Here is a 23662-nt window from a genome sequence, read left to right as displayed (position 1 = left end):
ACGATGCCCCTCTCCTGACCTTTTTCTTTCTTTTCCAGTTGGTATAAACAGAAGGTTGGCAGATTTACATGTATTTTCCATGGAATACGTATAGTGATCCTAAAACTCCAGATGCTGGCATGATTTATCAGAATATGTTTTACACCATTAGTTTATTCATTTATTATTCAATACATATTTTATTATGTATATTATGTATATATTATCTATTACTGGAGATTCAGTGCCAACCAAATAAATACAATCCCTCCTTATGTGTGTGCAGCTCAATGTGAATTTTTCTGTGTTGGTAAAAACCACTGGCGTTTCACATGGTGGCTATGATTTTATGTTGTCCAGGATAGGTACAGGAGATGACTCTGAAGTTAAATTTATTTTAATTAATTAAAATTTCATCATAAATACTCAGAGGTAATTAGTCAACTGAATGCAGCCACAGTATGCATTCAGTATGCCTACTTTCTGCTTTGAAAGAACTTAGATTTAGCATGGCATAAATATATGCTTACTAAAGGTTTTATTTGATTGAGTCAGAATCATAAACGTTTGTTATGTTATGGACTATTTCCTACTTCGTGTAATTGGAAAATTATTTTAGGCCCAAGGAAAATTCCAGAAAGCTTGGAACCACTTTACCATTGCCATAGATATTGATCCAAAGAACTACCTAGCCTATGAAGGAAGAGCTGTGGTCTGTCTTCAGATGGGTAATAATTTTGCTGCAATGCAGGATATTAATGCTGCCATGAAGGTAAAAACCATCTTAGATTATATTATTATTAGCATAAATTAACACTGTCAATGAATAGGTTCAAGTAGGAAGTTCTCTGTTAGCTTTTTAAAGCAACTTATGGAGAAAATAATGTTTTGTATTTTATTTTAACCCAAGTGATCCCTAGGGTAAAGAGTTATGGCTTGCCAATTTTATAACCTAAATGCACTAAAACCCCAAAGTCCTGATAAATGTTGATTGCTTTCAGTAAATACACTTTATACTTTCATGGGACATCAATATTATTTTGTAATACAAAGTGAATGCATAACATAAAATAATGTTCTAGGTTTGAAGGAACTAAAGAGAGAACAATGTAAATCCCCAGAATCTTCCTGTAGTGAAATGACAAGTAAAAATCTCATGTTGAATGCACTGACAGAAACTCTTCTTTACTTCTAGCTTTTGGGTTTTGATTCTGTAGATTTGGGCAGATGTTGTAGTGTTTGAGATGAGAAAAAGGAAAGAACTGAAAGATAATTGCTACTGCATAGGACAAATAAGCCTGTTAACTATTCAATTTAATTTCTTCTCTAGCTTAACAGCTAAACAGATAAGCTTTTCCACTTCATCTATTCCTTGGAAAGGAACTGAGTGAAAAAACACTAAGATTATTTGTTTAATTGCAACCAAATCAACAAAGTGTTGACACTAAACCAACTTCATACCAACTCCTTTCTCAAAATATTTGTTCTACTGGGGTTTTACATGCACTATAAAATTACTCATTTCCCACAAGTAGATTCCCTAATGTTCATTTTGGCAGACATGACATCAGAGGTAAATACTATTCCCCGATGTTAAATAATCGTAATATTATACTGCAGATCAATACTACAGCAGAATTCTTAACAAATCGTGGGGTGATTCATGAGTTTATGGGCCACAAACAGGATGCAATGAAAGACTACCAAGATGCAATTTCTCTAAACCCCAAGTACTCGCTGGCTTACTTTAATGCAGGAAATATCTACTTTCACCACAGGCAGTTTTCCCAGGTAATGTGAGTTTTACTTAACGCTTTCTTTTTGACATGAAATGCTTTCTTTATTATATATAGCTTCAAAATATAATTCATACAATCTCAGGCTAATAATGCATTGGCTATTAGCTCTTTTATTTAAAATGTTATCTTTCATAAGAATGTTTATAATTTATCCATTAAATATTTATGCCTCTATGGATTTATTCTCCTCATTATCATCAACAACACTTGTAAACATTTTTTTCTTTTATATTTTATCATAATGTCTTGCTAGAATCCTATTGTGACGTAATTGACATACAACAAATTGCACATATTTAAAATGTACGATTTGATGTCTTGGCATATGTGTACACCTGCAAAATCATCACTACAATAAAGATAATAAACGTATCTATCAGCACCAAAAGTTTTCTCATGCTCCTTGATATTTTATCCTTCTTTCCCTGAAAAATATGAAATGCTTCATGAATTTGCATGTCATCCTTGCACAGGGGGCATGCTAATCCTCTCTGTATTGTTCCAATTTTAGTGTATATGTTGCCGAAGTGAGCATCCACTAAACATTCTTTTGGACTTCCCCGAGTGTGAGGACTTGCCTTGCGATATCTATTGTCGCTAGCTTCCAGCCTGGAATCCTCTGTTCTTTCCCCCACTTAGACTTCCTTCAAGACCCTCCTTATGATTATCTAACTCACCTTAATTTATACTTTTTCTAAATTTCTGCCATGGGAGCACTGGGCTGGGAGTAAGAAGACTTGAATTTTAGTTCTGGTTTTGTGTGACACCTTAATCTCTTTGGACTTCAATTTATAATGTCTGAGACAAAAATGTTGGGTCATTAGATGATGATATTTTCTATTTTTTGAATTTATTTCATTTGAATCATAATGCATTTACATGATTCAAACTCTTAATTTTGAAATTTTTGCTTTTTATTTATAATCACTCTTTTTTCTGCTTTCCTTCAGTTTATCTTGTTATTCTTTATCTTTTTGAGTTGGAAGCTTAATTAATTTATTTTCACTCTTTCATTTATATTGTAATATGTTATTAAAAGTATGCCTTTTACCCGAGTACTGTTTTGGCAGCATTCCACACATTTGGCTCTATACTGTTTGCTTGTTTAGCTCTGGTAAAATACACATAACATAAACTTTCCCATCTCAACCATTTTTCAGTGTACATTTCAGTAGTGTTAAGTATATACTGAAATGTTTTTATTAATGTTTTCCCCAGATTTTTCACCTGTAATTTCTATTTCCCATTTGACTAAAGAATAAATTAACAGGGCATTTAACCAGATGGAAGGACATTTATATTTTCTACATTCTGGAATTTATTGAGTTTTCGTGGAGTCTAATATAAAAACATTGTTTTGAATATGTCAGGGTCATTCCTAAGAAAGGGTATCTACTATCAGGATGTGGATTTAAGTCTACATTTGTGAAGTCTAAGTTATTAATTAGTTTACATTCATACATTTTTTCACTTGGTTTATCTTGGACTGAGAGATTTATTCAAGTATCCTGTTATTAGGGGGTTCCTATATGTTTCTCTTTACATCTCTTGTAGTGTCTGCTTTGTGAAAATTGCTGCTACATTATTTCATGTATAGATATTTATATGTATTATATATGCATTATGAATTATAATCTTCAGCATTACAGATTTCCTTCTTTGTTTCTTTTAATACTCTGTGGAACAAATTCTCCTTTGTGTGAAATGAGGATCATGACCTCTGAGGCCTTCTGATTTGCTTTGCCTGGTATTCCTTCGCTTTTCCTTTTATTTTCAACTTTTAAAATCCTTTGTTTTTGGTATGTCTCTTTTATACTGTATAGAATCGGATTTTACTTTGAGAGCTAATTTGAAAATATTTTTCTTTTAATAGGCAAGTTAAGCCCATTTAATTTTGGCATGATCAATACATTTGATCTTAGTTCTGTTATTTCATGTAATGGAAGTGTGTTTATGTTAAAGTATTTTGAAAGTATTTAACCTCTGGTCAATTTTATTTTTTGGCTTTTTTCAGTTTTTGTGATATTTAGGAAGGTTTATAGTTTTGCTGTAGTGATTATCTTTATAAAAATAATGTTAATACTCTTAGTTTAGTTTCTCTACTATGAACAACAATAAAATTACCCTGTAAACTCCTCCTCACTCTCATTCATGATTCGATTTTAGTAATTTTTTTTTAAAAAGTTTATCCTCATATTCTTAAATATGCTTGAGCTTATTATGTCAGCTTGTCACATAAACTTAGTTTGCACAGTCTCTTGGGTGTAAAAATTGGTACGAATTAAGGCGAGTTAGATAATCACATCACAGGGAGGTTCTTGAAGGAAGTCTAAGAAGGAGAAAGAACAGAGGATTCCGGGCTGGAAGCTGGTGACAATAGATATTGCAAGGCAAGTGCTGACACTTGGGGAAATCCAAAAGATAGTTACAGTGGGTTCACTAGGGCAACACACAAATTAATTCTCCCATTTTGTTGTAAGTGTTATTATTTCTACACTGCCTGAAAATTCAATATTTATGTATTATTTTGTTACCCTTATTGCACAGTTTAGTCTTAGTTCTTCAGTTAAATATGTTCAGTTCTCATCACCAGACTATTTGTCAAACTCCCCTTCCCCGCAATAATTTCTTGGTTGTCTGAAATTAGTCCTCTGGTAGAGTTCTAAGGAGGGACTCCTGAGAACAATATTCCTTGGACTTGCATGTTGATAGCTGTTTGCCTGTAGCCTATTTTATACCTTAAGACATCATGGCTCTTTGACTCATTTTTCTTTCCTGAGTGTCTTGTAAGTGCTGCTTTCTTTTCTGGTGATATATGTTGGTGTCAAGAAGCATGATGCAAACCAGATTTTCTTTTTCTTAAAAGCAACTTGCTCTTTTTTGTCAAGATAACCACATTTTTTTTTTAAGGGAAAAGTTTTACCAAGGTATGCCTTAGAGTTGACCACTGCAGGTTAAATTTATCAAGTACACAGTATATGTTTTCAGTACACAGATTTCAGGTAAGTGTTGTTGAATTCAGTTAACATTTTTTTTTCTGTTTCATTGTTCTGATTTTCTTCACTGGGGATACCAATTATATAGATGTCATATATTCCTTAATTTTGATTTATTCTAAATTTTTTTTATTTCTTGATGTCTGTTTCATTTTCTTTGTCTTTCTTTTGTATTTTTTCTAAATCTTTATACTGTTTCCTGAGATACCTGTTATCCCTGTGGGCCTCATAAGTCAGGTTTCCTTTTTATTTTATTTTTCTAGTTCTATCCTATTTCCATGCCATCTTTTCCTGGTCACCTCTTTTCTGGGTTCCTGTATTTCTGATTCATTTTTTCTTGACAGCAATTGCTTCCTTAAAAATTTTTTTCTAAAATAAATTTTTTTAAATGAATTTTTTTCAAAATCATTTTATTTCAAAATGTTATATTTTGTATTGATACATACTAATTGTACATATTTATGGGGCACATGTGATTTTTTGATATGTGCATACAATGTGTAATGATGAAATCAAAGTAATTGGAATATGCATCACCTCATTTATCATTTCTTTATGATGAGAACATTTCCAATCTTCTAGCCATTTTGAAATATACAATAAATTATAACTATAGTCACCCTGCTGTGCTTTCAAATACTAGAACTTATTTCTTCCATATAACTGCATTTTTGTTCCCATTAACCAACCTGTCTTCATCCCCCCACCCACCCCTCCCAGCCAATTGTAACCATCATTCTATTCTCTCTGTTTATGAGACAAAGTTGTTTTTTTTAAGCCTCCAAATATGAGCAAGAACATGTGTTGTCTTTCTGTACCTGGCTTATTTCGCTTAGCATAATGTCCTCTATGCTCACCCATGTTGCTGCAAATAATAGGATTTTATTCTTTTTAATGACACAATAGTATTCCATTGCATATATGTAACACATTTTCTTTATCTATTCATCTGTTGAAGGACACTTAGGGTGATTCCATATCTTGGCTATTGTGAATAGTTCTGGGACAAACCTGGGAGTGCAAATATTTCTTCAATATACTGATTTCCTTTCTTTTGGATATATACCCAGCAATGGAGTTGCTGGATCATATGATAGTTCTGTTGTTTTGAGGAAGCTTCATACAGTTTTCCATGATAGCTCTACTAATTTACATTCTCACCATTAGTGTACTAGAGCTCCCATTCTCTGTATTCTTGCCAGTTGTGTTTTTCTTTGTTTGCTTTTTTTTTGGACAATAGCCATTTTAACTGAGGTGAGATAATATCTTATTGTGGTTTTGATTTGCATTTCTCTGATGGTTAGTGATGTTCAACTTTTTTTTTTATAGATCTGTTGGCTGTCTATATGTCTTTTCAGATCATTTGCCCGCTTTTTAACGGGAATGAGATTTTTTTTTTTGCTGTCGTTTGAGTTCTTTGTATGTTCTGGTTATTAATTCCTCACTGGGTGAATAATTTGCAGATACTTTCTCCTATTCTGTAGGTTTTCTCTACACTCTGTTGATTATTGCCATTCCTATGCAGAAGCTTTTTTAGCTTGAATAAACCCACTTGTCTGTTTTTGCTTTTGTTGCCTGTGCCTTTGTGGTCTTAACTCTTGAAAAATCTGTGCCATATTAATCAATGTCTTGAACCATCTCCACAATGTTTTCTTCTAGTAGTTTTATAATTTCAGGTTTTACAGTTAAGTCTAATCCATTTTGATTTGATTTTTGTACATAGGGAGAGACAGGGGTCTAGTTTCTTTCTTCTGCTTATGGATACCCAGTTTTCTCAGTTTTGTTTATTTGGGTCTTTTCTCTCATTTTTTAGTTAGTCTAGCTATCAGTTTTGTTTATCTTTACAAAAATATAACTTCATTTTATTGATGTTTTGTTTTTTTAAGTCTTTATTTCTGCTCTGATATATATTATTTCTTTTCTTTTTCTTTCTTTTTTTTTGTTTTTACTAATTTGGGGCTTGGCTTGTTCTTGCTTTTCTAGTTTTATTAGGTGCATTATTACATTGTTAACTTGAAATCATTCTACTTTTTTGATGTAGGCATTCAACTCTATAGACATCCCTCTTAGGTTTGCTGCATTTCATAGGTTTTGGTATGTTGTGTTTCCATTTTCATTTGTCTCAAGAATTGTTTTCATTTCCTTCTGAATTTCTTTATTACCCAATGGTTGTTCAGGAGCATATTATTTAATTTTCATTTGCTTATTTAATTTCCAAAGCTTCTCTTGTTGTTGATGTTTTATTCCATTATGGTCTGAGAAGATACTGGATATGATTTTGATTTTTAGTATTTGTTGAGACTTGTTTTGTGTTCTAACCTGTGGCCTATCCTGGAGAATATTCCATGTACTGATAAAAATGGGTATTCTGGCCAGGCGTGGTGGCTCATGCCTATAATCCCAGCATTTTGGGAGGCCGAGGTGGGCAGATCACGAGGTCAAGAGATCAAGACCATCCTGGCCAATATGGTGAAACCCCGCCTCTACTAAAAATACAAAAATTAGCTGTGCGTGGTGGTGCGTTCCCACAGTCCCAGCTACTCAGGAGGCTGAGGCAGGAGAATCACTTGAACCCGGGAGGTGGAGGTTGCAGTGAGCTGAGATTGTGTCACTGCACTCTGGCCTGGTGATAGAGCTAGACTCCATCAAAATAATAATAATAAAAAAAAGAATGAGTATTCTGCAGCTGTTGGATTAAATGTACTGTAAATGTCTGTAAGGTTCATTTGGTCTATAGTGCAGTTTAAGTCTGCTGTCTCTTTGTTGATTTTCTGTCTAGATAATCTGTCCGATGCTGAGTGAGGTGTGGAAGTCCCCAACTATTGTTTTATTATTAATGGGTCTAGCTCTCTCTCTTTACCTATAATAATTGCTTCATATATCTGGGTGTTCAAGTGTTTGGTGCATATATATTGACAATTGTTATATTTCTTGCTGAACTAATCTCTTTATCATTATATAATGACATTGTTTGTCTCTTATGTTTTTTGACTTGAAGTCTATTTTGTCTGATATAACTCCTTCTTTTGGGTTCTGTTTTGTAGGAAATATCTTTTTACATCTCTCAACCTTCAGTCATGTGTGCCCTTAATGGGTGAAATGTGTTTCTTGTAGCCAGCATATAGTTGGGTCTTGTTTTATTATCCAGTCAGTCTATACCTTTTAACTGGGAAATTTAAACTGGTTACATTCTGAGTTCTTTCGATAGGTAAGGACTTATTTCTGTCATTTTGTTGTTTTCTTATTGTTTTCTGTATTTGTTCCTTTTTTTTCTTTCTTATTGCTTATCTTTGATAATAAAATTTGGCTTTGGCAGCTTTCTATAATGATACCATTTGATTCCTTTCACCTTCTCCTTTGTGTGTCTGTTGTTTCAGTAAGTTTTATATTTTAGTGTATTTTTTATGATGGTGGGTATCATCTTTTGGCTGCCAGATGTAAAAATCTCTTAAGCAGTTCATGTAGGACTGGTCTCATGGTGATGAATTTCCTCAGTCTTTGTTTGTCTGGGAAAGACTATTTCTCCATCATTTTTGAACAATAACTTTGATGGGTATAGTATTCTTGCCTAACAGTTCTTCTCCCCACCCCCCAGCACTTTGAATATATCATCTAATTCTTTCCTGGTTTATAGGATTTCTGTGGTTAAATCAGCTGTTAGTCTGACAGAAATTCCTTTATATGTGACTTGATGCTTTTGGTGTTTTAAAAATTCTCTCTTTGTCTTAGACTTTTGACAGTTTGATGATAATGTGCCTCGGAGAGGGCCTTTTTGGGTTGAATCTATCTGGGGACACTTGAGCTTCCTGTATCTATATGTATATCTCTTCCAATATTTGGGAACTTTTCCGTTATTATTTTACTGAATAGGTTTTCTATGAGTTTTTCTTTTCTTTTGAACTCCCAAAATTGAATATTTGTTCACTTGATGGTATCCTATATATGATGTAAGCTTTCTTCATTCATTTTTATTCTTTTTATTATTGTTGTCTGACTAGGTCATTTCTAAAGACCTGTCTTCAAGTTTAGGAATTATTTCTCCTATTTTACCTAGTCTATTGTTGAATGTCTTGATTGTATTTTTTTATTGCATTAATTGAATTCTTCAGTTCCAGGATTTCTCTTTGGTTATTTTCTTATGATATCTACCTTTGTTCGATTTCTCATCTAAATCATGAATTCTTTTTATTTCTTTGTATTGTTTATCTGTGTTCTTTTGTTCTAAATTTCTTTAAGGTCAATAATTTGAATCCTTTTTCAAACATTTCACAAAATTTCTTTTCTTTGGGGTCTGCTACTGGAGATTTATTGCACACCTTTTGAGGTGTATTTTCTTTGCTTTTTCATGTTTCTTGTGTGCTTACATTGATATCTGCTCATCCGGTGTAACCATCACTTTTTCCAATTTTATTAAGTAGCTTCCATAGGGAAAGACTTTTTTCTGTAGGTATAGCTATAAAGTGAGTTGAATAGGGTAATTTGGCTTTGGTTCTGGGTGGGCACCATAGAGTAGTGTAGTCTCCATATGATTACTTCATCTGTAATCAACATCAGCAGTGTCTGTGAGTTCCTTGGTGGCTTAGGCTGTGGTTATTTGTGGATACTGTGGTGAAGCTTTGCTGGAGATGGTGATGCCAGGCAGTCCAGTCCTCAGGCCCTGAGGTAGCACGTGGGGGCCATTGCAGGCAGTGGTTTTCCATGGGTGGCCAGTCTTTGCACTCCTGGCAGGGCACATAGGCACTGGCAGTTAGGGCAGTAGGCCGGGAAGGTCAATCTTTAGGCCCCTGGGCTGGGTGTGTAAGCACCAGTGGTGTCCAAGGCAGGGTGAGTGTGGTGTGAAATGTTATAATTTTACTTTTCATTGTAGAAATACTATTTTTTCCTGGTGATTTTTTTTTATTGTCTTTGAGACTTTGAGGGTAAGAGGTTTTGTGTGTGTGTGTGTGTCTTTAAGATGAGAGATATCAATTTATGCTCCAATGTTAATAAGAATAAACTAGTAAATTGTTGGTAAATGAGAGTGTCAGGGATAATTAGGATCAAAATCTGTGAGAATTTGATGAAATTAAGAGTTTGGAAGTTGCAGATGTGGCCCTTGATGGGAGCAGAACTCACTACCCATTATGTCATTAGGGAAGGCAGAGGGTTTGGGCACAGTTGAATGTAGATTTTGATAGTGTGTAATCCTATCTATTGATTATATCTTCTCCATGGATACAAGTATTAGTCAACAGTTAACAGTGGGAGTGAACGGTTAAGAAAGAAAGACAAGATGGCTAGAAGTTTTAAAGAGAAGAGAGACAATGTGAAAAAATTGTGTTAGAAAGTGGTGAGATGAACATATTAGAGTGTAACAACATTAAGTCCTCATTTGAGGTTTGTAGTTTTAAGTTTCAAAATGAGATCTTGAGTCTTTCTTGCTTTGTATATAATTCTCTCTGTACAGATTCAATACTGCTTTATGCCATACAGTTGTTTCTGTGCTGGTCTCTATCTCCTTACTCTGTAAGCTGTTGAGGGGCAGGAATCACACTCTGCCTTCTTATCTCTACATTTCTCTGCTCAGAAAGTCCATTTATTCTCATGACTTACACTGCTTGAAACCCTCCTTCTTTCTTCTGAGCTCCTAACCCATATTTAAGAGTTGCTAAAACTGGATATTTTACAAGTTCATTAAAGCCCATTCTGAATTGATCTCTGCATCCATTAACCTCAGCTGAGCTTTCTTCATATAAATCCTCTCTCAATTCGAGTTGTCGTCTTCCATAAAGTCACTTGAATAGAAATGTCAGAGTCAACCATAACTTTCTCTTTCTTATGTCCTTAAGCTAATGTCATCTAATCCTGTCAGTTTTACATCTATCCTGTCAGTAAAGACAGTTGCTCAAAGATCAATTGTCTCTAACTTAACCAAACTCAGATCACTCTCTGGCTGGATCCTAGAAATGTTTATGTGCATTGAAGTTAGTTAATGTGATTAAGGCAAATAAAATTCCTAGGACAATTTTCTATTTCCATAGATGTTTAAGATCTGCATGAAAGGGAGATCTTCACCTTTTTCATTCATTTGTCTTTGATTACTATATGGGCATCGTGTAGAGAAGTATTTGGTTAGATCTAAAGTGTAGTTTAAATTTCTTTTTAAAGTATAACTCTATTCCCTCCAAAGTATAGACAAATTATCTGGGCATATATTTCATATAAAATATGTCCCATCCTTTGACTTGATATACTGTATGCCTGAGCTTTACAGTGCACAGTCCCTCCAGAGACTAGCAGGCTTTGGGAACAGGTATTCAGCTATTCTAGTATGCTTTGAGCCTCCTTCGTAGAGAAAATGGCTTCTATTCCCTGTCACCCTCTACCCTCATCCCCTTATTTCTGACTATAATGGAGGTAAGACTTAGGCTAGGAGGAAGGGTCCCTCAACTGATCTAATAAAACTCTAGAGGGTTAAAAAATGTATGTGATCTGGCTTCTTTTATCTTTAGTGACTTAATGATAACCACTTAATGTGATTTAATGATCTTAAACCACAGTTGGATGTGCTACTTGCATACATTATGAACTACAGGTGACATTAAAAAATAACTGGATCTGCTTTTTAATTAATTACAACATAAGGGCATTAGACCAATTATTAAAAAATCAAGACCATCTGTTGTAGTAGATACCTTTAGCCTCTAATTGCTTCATAGTTAATATTCTGATACTTCAAGTAACCTTATTAAATTTATAGGTTTCATTTTCTAAGTAATATATTTGGAAGCTATAGTAGAAAGTTACACAGTTCAAAGTTCTTTTCTCTTGCCTGAGAAAAAGAATTTGCTTTTACATGATTGAAGGTATGCCCTGTGATGTATAATTGTGTCTTCTTTATTGATAATTTATTGGTGAATTAAAATGAAGTCTAAATTACTTTAGGAAAAAAGTCTTGGCCTGGCTTGGAGTCTTTCCCTTGACTCATTTCGGAGGACTGGGGGTGCAGTCTTCTCTTCAGGAGTGAATCCTCTTCAAGCTCTTCACAGAAGGATGTCAATTCTGTCCCCCCTCCCCCCAACCTGTCCCAAGGATGAGATGGATTTTACATCTCAAGCTAATTACCTAATTAAGAGAAAGCAAAGTTCATGGAGTATTGCCTAAAGGTGATGTTCCCTCTCCATGTGTAGACACTGGGAAAAACATGATATATAAGTAATAATTGATTCAGTCCTTACTACTTTCTGCATATTGTTCTCAGTATATTACATATTAGTTCACTTAACCCTCACATCAACACTGGAAGTGGAGTTTTATTTGTTACCTTTGTTTTATAGATGAGTAAACTGATGCAAATAGAGTTTTAGTAACTCACCCAAAGAAGAGGCAGGATGTAAACCCAGCAATCTGACTCTATGGTCTGGGCTTCCAGCCACTGTGCAATCAGTGTTCCATATCACCCATGATGGAAGTGAATACAGGACAGATCTTCGGGAAATATAGAGGAAAATAGTTCAGTGACAGAGAGAATTTTAAGAAGGAAGGAGAGACCAAAGGTGTCCATGCCACAGAAATGTCATGGAAGACAAGAACTAGAATGTGTCCACTAGGCTTGAGGACCTCTGCAACTTTAGCAACAACAGAATTCATGGAATGGGGGAAATACAAGCCAGATTGTGTTTGGTTGGGAAAAAGTTGAGTGTTAAGTAATTGGTGAGTGGCAAGCTATACTGTGAAAAGTGACTCTGTCTTTAAGGTAGGTTTTAAAGTAGGAGCCAGGTTTTCATCCATCAGTGAGTTAGAGATTTCTAAGTTGACTAGCAGGATGTCTAATCAGCATCTTAACTATTTGTGGTGAAAGGCCAGTTAAAAAAATTCTAGTACATTGTAAATCAATATACATTGCTAAAACCCAATAAAAACAAATTACTAGAAATGTGATCAAGTGCTGGGATGTCATAGCTATGTCAAAATGCTATAAAAGTTACTTATTGTTTATTCTCAATTTTGGTACTTGCAGAGCTCTAGCAAATGGTTCTTGGACCAGGACTCCAATACTGTTTTGCAGACTAACTTGAGGGTCCCTTTCAGATCGATGATGAGTTGTGAATAATCTTGAGTCTTTGGTCTTTCCAACAAGCTGATACTTCTTCTCTCTTTCTTGTGCCTTTTTATGGTGTAACTGAGTTTTTATCTCTCTTTGTATGTCTTAGAACCTTATTTTGAAAATTCCCTTGTGGTTGAGCTCTTACTTTGTTTTTGTACACAAAGTGTACACTTTTCTTTCTTCTTTTTTTTTCTTGTTTACTTTTTTTTTAAATTATACTTTAAGTTCTGGGGTACATGTGCACAACGTGCAGGTTTGTTACGTAGGTGTAAATGTGCCATGTTGGTTTGCTACACCCATCAATGCATCATTTACATATCCCCCCCAACCCACTGACAGGCCCTGGTGTGTGATGTCCCCCTCCCTGTGTCCATGTATTCTCATTGTTCAACTTCCACTTATGAGTGAGAACATGTGGTGTTTGGTTTTCTCTTCTTGTGTTACTTTGCTGAGAATGATAGTTTCCAGCTTCATCCATGTCCCTGCAAAGGACATGAACGCATCCTTTTTCGTGGCTGCATAGTATTCCATGGTGTATATGTACCACATTTTCTTTATCCAATCTATTATTATTGGGGATTTGGGTTGGTCTTTGCTATTGTGAACAGTGCTGCAATAAACATACGTTTGGATGTGTCTTTATAGTAGAATGATTTATAATCCTTTGGGTATATACCCAGTAATGGGATTGCTGGGTCAAATGGTATTTCTGGTTCCAGATCCTTGAGGAATCACCACACTGTCTTCCACAATGGTTAAACCAATTTATACTCCAACCAACAGTGTAAAAGTGTTCCTGTGTCTCCACATCCTCTCCAGCATCTGTTGTTTGCTGACTTTTTAATGATCACCATTCTGACATGAGATGGTATCTCATTGTGGTTTTGATTTGCATTTCTCTAAAGACCAGTGATGATGAGCATTTTTTGATAAGTTTATTGGCTGCATAAATGTCTTCTTTTGAGAAGTGTCTGTTCATGTCCTTCACCCATTTTTTGATGGGGTTGTTTGTTTTTTCTTGTAAATTTTTTTAAGTTCTTTGTAGATTCTGGATATTAGCTGTGTGTCAGATGGATAGATTGCAAAAATTTTCTCCCATTCTGTAGGTTCCCTGTTCACTCTGATGATAGTTTCTTTTGCTGTGCAGACACTCTTTAGTTTAATTAGATCCCATTTATCTATTTTGGCTTTTGTTGCCATTGCTTTTGGTGTTTTAGTCATGAAGTCTTTGCCCATGCCTATGTCCTGTATGGTATTGCCTAGGTTTTCTTCTAGGGTTTTTATGGTTTTAGGTGTAACACTTAAGTCTTTAATCCATCTTGGTTAATTTTTGTATAAGTTGGAAGTAAGGGATCCAGTCTCAGCTTTCTGCATATGGCTAGCCAGTTTTCCCAGCACCATTTATTAAATAGGGGATCCTTATCCCATTGCTTGTTTTTGTCAGGTTTGTCAAAGATCAGATGATTGTACATGTGTGGTGTTATTTCTGAGGCCTCTGTTCTGTTCCATTGGTCTATATATATGTTTTGGTACCAGTACCATGCCTGGTTACTGTAGCCTTGGAGTATAGTTTGAAGTCAGGTAGTGTGATGCCTCCAGCTAGCCAGACTAATAAACAAGAAAAGAGAGAAGAATCAAATAGACACGATAAAAAAATGATAAAGGGGATAACACCACTGATCCCATGGAAATACAAACTACCATCAGAGAATACTATAAACACCTCTATGCAAATAAACTAAAAAATCTAGAAGGAATGGATAAATTCCTGGACACATACACCCTACCAAGACTAAACCAGGAAGAAGTTGAATCTCTGAATAGACCAATAACAAGTTCTGAAATTGAGGCAGTAATTAATAGCCTACCAACCAAAAAAAATCCAGGACCAGATGGATTCACAGCCGAATTCTACCAGAGGTGCAAAGAGGAGCTGGTACCATTCCTTCTGAAACTATTTCAATCAATAGAAAGAGAGGGAATCCTCCCTAACTCATTTTATGAGGCCAGCATCATCCTGATATCAAAACCTGGCAGAGACACAACAACAACAACAAAAAGAAATTTTTAGGCCAATATCCCTGATGAACATCGATGTGACAGTGCTCAATAAAATACTAGCAAACCGAATCCAGCAGCACAGCAAAAAACTTATCCATCATGATCAAGTTGGCTTCATTCCTGGGATGCAAGGCTGGTTCAACATATGCAAATCAATAAACGTAATCCACCACCTAAACAGAACCAATGACAAAAACTAAAGTGTTACTTTTCTAATTTGTATTTTATCCTGTTGTGGCCTTCTTTTCTACTTTATGCTTTAACATTTTTTAGCTCTATACAGGGATCTGGGATTTGGGGTAACAGGCAGTAGGAGGATTTTTTTTTTTTTTTTGAGATGGAGTCTTGCTCTGTCACCCAGGCTGGAGTGCATTGGTGCGACCTCCACTCACTGCAACTTCCGCCTCCCTGGTTCAAGCAATTCTCCTGCCTCAGCCTCCTGAGTAGCTGGGATTACAGGCGCCTGCCACCATGCCCAGCTAATTTTTGTATTTTTAGTAGAGATGGAGTTTCCACATGTTGGCTAGGCTGGTCTCGAACTCCTGACCTCAGGTGATCCACCCTCCTCGGCCTCCCAAAGTGCTGGGATTACAGACGTGAGCCGCCGCACCCGGCCAGTGGGAGCATTTTAACCCAGCCAACAGGAGTATTGTATCATTGACATTGTCTGGAATTGCTGACACATGGTAATAACAAAAAGCAGATCAACTTTTGGTTGGGTTTAGCTTTGTACATTCTCTGCAGACAATGCACCTCCGTACCTGGGATGAAATGCTTCTATTGACCCCTTGGTATGCCACTGGCCTTAATTTAAAATTAAGAGTAAAAGTGCTTCAAATTTCTGTATAGTGAGCTGCCAATTAAAATACATCATTATCTTCATATTTTGTAGGCCAGTGACTACTTCTCAAAAGCTTTAAAATTTGATCCAGAAAATGAATATGTTCTCATGAATCAAGCTATTACAAATACAATATTAAAGAAATATGAAGAAGCAAAAGAAGATTTTGCAAATGTAATTGAAAGCTGTCCCTTTTGGGCTGCAGTATATGTTAATAGAGCACATTTCTACTACTGCTTAAAGCAATATGAACTAGCTGAGGAAGACCTTAATAAAGGTACAATTTTGGTAATTATTTTGGTAAGATTACAGTGGTTGAAGTGATTATTTTTAGGCTACAAAAGAAGAAAATCATTAGGTCTATTTATTTAGATAAACTTACATAAGAATTAGTGTTTTTAGATATCATGTCCTTAATATAATCAGTATAGGTTCCTTTATGTAATGTCTTAACTTAAAGCTGTGGTAAACTGAGATATAGGGAATTATTACAAAACTATACACGAACAATGCCAACCTTTCAAAGAAAGACATTGTACTGTGTTTCCCCAAGTTAGTTTGCTTAGAAAGATTCAATATTTTTAATTTAACTAAATAGTTCTGTTTGAAGAAAAATGTTGTCAAATTAAAAGTATTAAAGTTCTTGATTTCATCCATTGAGTTAATTTTTTTAAAAGTTCTTATCCAATTTTTTTTTTTTTGTAAAACAAGAGACTATTTTTTGAGTGCTAACTTAAACATATCTTGATTTTTTTTCTTTTGCAGCCCTGTCTTTGAAGCCTGATGATGCTCTAGTATATCGTTTTAGAGCAAAAGTTCGTGGTAAAATAGGTCTGATTGAGGAAGCTATGACTGACTATAACCAAGCACTTGAACTTGAAGACTATGCCTCAGTTATATGATTACCTAGACTGGTTGCTATAGTAGTTTACACAGCTGTTCTCTCTGAAACGGAAATGTATTTGTTGTCTAAAAGGTTCTACCGTATTCATTATTCATTATGCTTAGTCTTCCATATAACTTTCTATGCATTTTAATAAAATGTTTGTTATACATTAATTATAAAACATATATCATTTTCTGCATATTTGGAATACCGTGATAACTGAATTTTTCCAAGGTTGCAGAATCTAAAGGAAAATGTTTCTTAAGGAATTAAATAGGAATGTTTCTTAACATTTAAAATATTTTAATTCTTTTTGAAATAATACTATACATTGTAGAAAAAGTGTCATCGACCTTTTCATCAATCCTTGCTGACAATGTATTAAACAGTATACAGATTAAAAAATAAACTGGTGACTATAAAAAACTGAACTCAAGTACAATCCTTGTCTTTTCCTTTACACAATGTGTATACTGGTCAATATTCTTCCTGATACCTGTAGTCTTCCAACAGACAAACGTGTTTCTCTTTAACATGTGGCCTGACTTGTAGGACAGTACCTATAAAGATTTTGGACATCATGTTTCCTTGAGATAGTTCCCTCTGTCTCTTTAATGCAGCTATCATAAATACATGTAAAATTTGTATATATTTATAATTCATGCATTGCAGGAGTTGATGAGTGAAAATAAAACAACTAAAAATTATTTATAGAATGTCTCTGAGGAATCTTTGAATGAACCAGAGAACTCTTTCCCTTTGCCTCACTGATAACAGCAAGGCTTCCTTCTTCCTTTTTTTTTGTTTTGTTTTTTATTTATTTATTTATTTATTTATCTTTTTTATTATTATACTTTAGGTTTTAGGGTACATGTGCACAATGTGCAGTTTTGTTACATATGTATCGATGTGCCATGTTGTTTTGCTGCACCCATTAACTCGTCATTTAGCATTAGGTATATCTCCTAATGCTGTCCCTCCCCCCTCCCCCCACCCCACAACAGTCCCCAGAGTGTGATGTTCCCCTTCCTGTGTCCATGAGTTCTCATTGTTCAATTCCCACCTATGAGTGAGAACATGCAGTGTTTGGTTTTTTGTCCTTGCGATAGTTTACTAAGAATGATGTTTTCCAGTTTCATCCATGTCCCTACAAAGGACATGAACTCATCATTTTTTATGGCTGCATAGTATTCCATGGTATATATATGCCACATTTTCTTAATCCAGTCTATCGTTGTTGGATGTTTGGGTTGGTTCCAACCCTTTGCTGTTGTGAATAGTGCTGCAATAAACATACGTGTGCATGTGTCTTTATAGCAGCATGATTTATAGTCCTTTGGGTATATAACCAATAATGGAATGGCTGGGTCAAATGGTATTTCTAGTTCTAGATCCCTGAGGAATTGCCACACTGACTTCCACAATGGTTGAACTAGTTTACAGTCCCACCAACAGTGTAAAATTTTTCCTATTTCTCCACATCCTCTCCAGCACCTGTTGTTCCCTGACTTTTTAATGATGGCCATTCTAACTGGTGTGAGATGGTATCTCACTGTGGTTTTGATTTGCATTTCTCTGATGGCCAGTGATGATGAGCATTTTTTCATGTGTTTTTTGGCTGCATAAATGTCTTCTTTTGAGAAGTGTCTGTTCATGTCCTTTGCCCACTTTTTGATGGGTTTTTTTTTTTCTTGTAAATTTGTTTGAGTTCATTTTAGATTCTGGATATTAGCCCTTTGTCAGATGAGTAGGTTGCAAAAATGTTCTCCCATTCTGTAGGTTGCTTGTTCACTCTGATGGTAGTTTCTTTTGCTATGCAGAAGCTCTTTAGTTTAATTAGATCCCATTTGTCAATTTTGGCTTTTGTTGCCATTGCTTTTGGTGTTTTAGACATGAAGTCCTTGCCCACGCCTATGTCCTGAATGGTATTGCCTAGGTTTTCTTGTAGGATTTTAATGGTTTTATTTCTAACATTTAAGTCTTTAATCCATCTTGAATTAATTTTTGTATAAGGTGTAAGGAAGGGATCCAGTTTCAGCTTTCTACATATGGCTAGCCAGTTTTCCCAGCACCATTTATTAAATAGGGAATCCTTTCCTCATTTCTTGTTTTTGTCAGGTTTGTCAAAGATCAGATAGTTGTAGCTATGTGGCATCATTTCTGAGGGCTCTGTTCTGTTCCATTGATCTATGTCTCTGTTGTGGTACCAGTACCATGCTGTTTTGGTTACTGTAGCCTTGTAGTATAGTTTGAAGTCAGGTAGCGTGATGCCTCCAGCTTCGTTCTTTTGGCTTAGGATTGACTTGGTGATGGGGGCTCTTTTTTGGTTCCATATGAACTTTAAAGCAGTTTTCTCCAATTCTGTGAAGAAAGTCATTGGTAGCTTGATGGGGATGGCATTGAATCTATAAATTACCTTGGGCAGTATGGCCATTTTCACGATATTGATTCTTCCAACCCATGAGCATGGAATGTTCTTCCATTTGTTTGTATCCTCTTTTATTTCATTGAGCAGTGGTTTGTAGTTCTCCTTGAAGAGGTCCTTCATATCCCTTGTTAAGTTGGATTCCTAAGTATTTTATTCTCTTTGAAGCAATTGTGAATGGGAGTTCACTCATGATTTGGCTCTCTGTTTGTCTGTGATTGGTGTACAAGAATGCTTGTGATTTTTGTACATTGATTTTGTATCCTGAGACTTTGCTGAAGTTGCTAATCAGCTTAAGGTGATTTTGGGCTGACACGATGGGGTTTTCTAGATATATGATCATGTCATCTGCAAACAGGGACAATTTGACTTCCTCTTTTCCTAATTGAATACCCTTTATTTCCTTCTCCTGCCTGATTGCCCTGGCCAGAACTTCCAACACTATGTTGAATAGGAGTGGTGAGAGAGGGCATCCCTGTCTTGTGCCAGTTTTCAAAGGGAATGCTTCCAGTTTTTGCCCATTCAGTATGATATTGGCTGTGGGTTTGTCATAGATAGCTCTTCTTATTTTGAGATACATCCCATCAATACCTAATTTATTGAGAGTTCTTAGCATGAAAGGTTGTTGAATTTTGTCAAAGGCCTTTTCTGCATCTATTGAGATAATCATTGTTTTTTGTCTTTGGTTCTGTTTATATGCTGGATTACATTTATTGATTTGTGTATGTTGAACCAGCCTTGCATCCCAGGGATGAAGACCACTTGATCATGGTGTATAAGCTTTTTGATGTGCTGCTGGATTCGGTTTGCCAGTATTTTACTGAGGATTTTTGCATCAATGTTCATCAAGGATATTGGTCTGAAATTCTCTTTTTTGGTTATGTCTTTGCCAGGCTTTGGTATCAGGACAATGCTGGCCTCATAAAATGTGTTAGGGAGGATTCCCTGTTTTTCTATTGATTGGAATAGTTTCAGAAGGAATGGTACCAGTTCCTCCTTGTACCTCTGGTAGAATTCGGCTGTGAATCCATCAGGTCCTGGACTCTTTTTGGTTGGTAAGCTATTGATTATTGCCACAATTTCAGAGCCTATTATTGGTCTATTCAGAGATTCAACTTCTTCCTGGTTTAGTCTTGGGAGGGTGTATTTGTCAAGGAATTTATCCATTTCTTCTAGATTTTCTAGTTTATTTGCATAGAGGTGTTTGTAGTATTCTCTGATGGTAGATTGTATTTCTGTGGGATCGGTGGTTATATCCCCTTTTTCATTTTTTATTGCATCTATTTGATTCTTCTCTCTTTTCTTCTCTATTAGTCTTGCTAGCGGTCTATCAATTTTGTTGATCTTTTCAAACAACCAGCTCCTGGATTCATTAATTTTTTGACGGGTTTTTTGTGTCTCTATTTCCTTCACTTCTGCTCTGGTTTTAGTTATTTCCAGCATTCTGCTAGCTTTTGAATGTGTTTGCTCTTCCTTTTCTTGTTTTTAATTGTGATGTTAGGGTGTCAATTTTGGATCTTTCCTGCTTTCTCTTGTGGGCATTTAGTTCTATAAATTTCCCTCTACACACTGCTTTGAAAGTGTCCCAGAGATTCTGGTATGTTGTGTCTTTGTTCTCGTGGGTTTCAAAGAACATCTTTATTTCTGCCTTCATTTCATTATTATGTACCCAATAGTCATTCAGGAGCAGGTTGTTCAGTTTCCATGTAGTTGAGCAGTTTTGAGTGAGTTCCTTAATCTTGAGTTCTAGTTTGATTGCACTGTGGTCTGAGAGACAGTTTGCTATAATTTCTGTTCTTTTCCATTTGCTGAGGAGAGCTTTACTTCCAACTATGTGGTCAATTTTGGAATAGGTGTGGTGTGGTGCTGAAAAAAATGTATATTCTGTTGATTTGGGGTGGAGAGTTCTGTAGATGTCTATTAGGTCCACTTTGTGCAGAGCTGAGTTCAATTCCTGGATATCCTTGTTAACTTTCTGTCTCGTTGATCTGTCTAATGTTGACAATGGGGTGTTAAAATCTCCCATTTTTTTTTGTGTGGGCGTTAAAGTCCCTTTGTAGGTCACTCAGGACTTGCTTTATGAATCTGGGTGCTCCTGTGTTGGGTGCATATATATTTAGGATAGTTAGCTCTTCTTGTTGAACTGATCCCTTTACCATTATGTAATGGCCTTCTTTGTCTCTTTTGATCTTTGTTGGTTTAAAGTCTATTTTATCAGAGACTAGGATTGCAACCCCTGCCTTTTTTTGTTTTCCGTTTGCTTGATAGATCTTCCTCCATCCCTTTATTTTGAGTCTATGTGTGTCTCTGCACGTGAGATGGGTTTCCTGAATACAGCACACTGATGGGTCTTGACTCCTTATCCAGTTTGCCAGTCTGCGTCTTTTAATTGGAGCATTTAGACCATTTACCTTTAAAGTTAATATTGTTATGTGTGTATTTGATCCGTCATTATGATGTTAGTTGGTTATTTTGCTCGTTAGTTGATGCAGTTTCTTCCTAGCCTCGAAGGTCTTTACAATTTGGCATGTTTTTGCAGTGGCTGGTACCGGTTGTTCCTTTCCATGTTTAGCGCTTCCTTTAGGAGCTCTTTTAGGGGAGGCCTGGTGGTGACAAAATCACTCAGCATTTGCTTGTCTGTAAAGTATTTTATTTCTCCTTCACTTATGAAGCTTAGTTTGGCTGGATATGAAATTCTGGGTTGAAAATTCTTTTCTTTAAGAATGTTGAATATGGGCCCCCACTCTCTTCTGGCTTGTAGAGTTTCTGCCGAGAGATCTGCTGTTAGTCTGATGGGCTTCCCTTTGTGGGTAACCCAACCTTTCTCTCTGGCCGCCCTTAACATTTTTTCCTTCATTTCAACTTTGGTGAATCTGACAATTATGTGTCTTGGAGTTGCTCTTCTCGAGGAGTATTTTTGTGGCGTTCTCTGTATTTCCTGAATCTGAATGCTGGCCTGCCTTGCTAGATTGGGGAAGTTCTCCTGGATAATATCTTGTAGAGTGTTTTCCAACTTGGTTCCATTCTCCCCATCATTTTCAGGTCCACGAATCAGACGTAGGTTTGGTCTTTTCACATAGTCCCAAATTTCTTGGTGGCTTTGTTCGTTTCTTTTTATTCTTTTTTCTCTAAACTTCCCTTCTTGCTTCATTTCATTCATTTCATCTTCCATCACTGATACCCTTTCTTCCAGTTGATTGCATCTGCTACTGAGGCTTCTGCAATCTTCGCGTAGTTCTCACTACTTGGCTTTCAGCTCCATCAGCTCCTTTAAGCCCTTCTCTCTATTGGTTATTCTAGTTATCCATTCATCTAATTTTATTCAAAGTTTTTAACTTCTTTGCTATTGTTTTGAATTTCCTCCTGTAGCTCGGAGTAGTTTGATCGTCTGAAGCTTTCTTCTCTCAACTCATCAAAGTCATTCTCCATCCAGCTTTGTTCCGTTGCTGGTGAGGAACTGCATTCCTTTGGAGGAGGAGAGGCGCTCTGCTTTTTAGAGTTTCCAGTTTTTCTGCTCTGTTTTTTCCCCATCTTTGTGGTTTTATCTACTTTTGGTCTTTGATGATGGTGATGTACAGATGGGTTTTTGGTGTGGATGTCCTTTCTGTTTGTTAGTTTTCCTTCTACCAGACAGGACCCTCAGCTGCAGGTCTGTTGGAGTTTGCTAGAGGTGCACTCCAGACCCTGTTTGGCTGGGTGTCAGCAGCGGTGGCTGCAGAACAGCGGATTTTCATGAGACCACAAATTCAGCTGTCTGATAGTTCCTCTGGAAGTTTTGTCTCAGAGGAGTACCCGGCCGAGTGAAGCGTCAGTCTGTCCCTACTGGGGGGTGCCTCCCAGTTAGGCTGCTCGGGGGTCAGGGACCCACTTTAGGAGGCAGTCTGTTCGTTCTCAGATCTCCAGCTGCGTGCTGGGAGAACCACTACTCTCTTCAAAGCTGTCAGTCAGACAGGGACATTTAATTCTGCAGAGTCTGCAGAGATTCCTGCTGAATTTTTGTTTGTCTGTGCCCTGCCCTCAGAGGTGGAGCCTACAGAGGCAGGCAGGCCTCTTTGAGCTGTCGTGGGCTCCACCCAGTTCGAGCTTCCTGGCTGCTTTGTTTACCTAAGCAAGCCTGGGCAATGGTGGGCACCCCTCCCCCAGCCTCGCTGCCGCCTTGCAGTTTGATCTCAGACTGCTGTGCTAGCAATCAGCAAGACTCTGTGGGCATAGGACCCTCCGAGCCAGGTGCGGGACACAATTTTCTGGTGTGCCGTTTTCCAGGCCCGTTGGAAAAGTGCAGTATTAGGGTGGGACTGACCCGATATTCCAGGTGCCATCTGTTACCCCTTTCTTTGACTAGGAAAGGGAACTCCCTGACCCCTTGCGCTTCCCGAGTGAGGCAATGCCTCGCCCTGCTTCGGCTCATGCACCGTGCACTGCACCGACTGTCCTGCACCCACTGTTCGGCACTTCCTAGTGAGATGAACCCGGTACCTCAAACAGAAATGCAGAAATCACCCGTCTTCTGTGTCGCTCAGGCTGGGAGCTGTAGAAGGGAACTGTTCCTATTCGGCCATCTTGGCTCCACCCCCTACTGGTGGCCACTT

At 36.6% G+C, this 23662-nt stretch overlaps 1 protein-coding gene and 1 non-coding gene across 5 annotated transcripts in view; one reads left to right on the top strand and one right to left on the bottom strand.

The window, feature by feature from the left end:
- The window catches only part of TTC6 (tetratricopeptide repeat domain 6), a 256504-nt gene extending 239425 nt beyond the window's left edge, over nt 1–17079 (top strand). For 3 of the 4 annotated variants that reach the window (XM_063645902.1, XM_063645901.1, XM_055291487.2), the window contains 4 exons: nt 599–751; nt 1600–1770; nt 15814–16039; nt 16528–17079. In XM_063645902.1, the coding sequence (XP_063501972.1) occupies nt 599–751; nt 1600–1770; nt 15814–16039; nt 16528–16664 (687 nt within the window). In that variant the 3' untranslated portion in view covers nt 16665–17079. Of the gene's footprint in view, nt 1–598; nt 752–1599; nt 1771–15813; nt 16040–16527 lie in introns of those variants that run through there. The other variant, XR_010122452.1, reaches the window with a different exon arrangement.
- Nucleotides 2207–2313, bottom strand: LOC129490971 (U6 spliceosomal RNA). Its single transcript, XR_008660421.1, has one exon. It is a non-coding gene; the product is annotated as a U6 spliceosomal RNA (small nuclear RNA).
- Nucleotides 17080–23662: the final 6583 nt, after the last annotated feature.

The sequence above is a fragment of the Symphalangus syndactylus genome, chromosome 9, assembly GCF_028878055.3.
Source record: "Symphalangus syndactylus isolate Jambi chromosome 9, NHGRI_mSymSyn1-v2.1_pri, whole genome shotgun sequence".
Classification (NCBI taxonomy): Eukaryota; Metazoa; Chordata; class Mammalia; order Primates; family Hylobatidae; genus Symphalangus; species Symphalangus syndactylus.
Note: the sequence above shows the minus strand (reverse complement) of the source record. Positions and strands in the feature narration are given on the sequence as shown.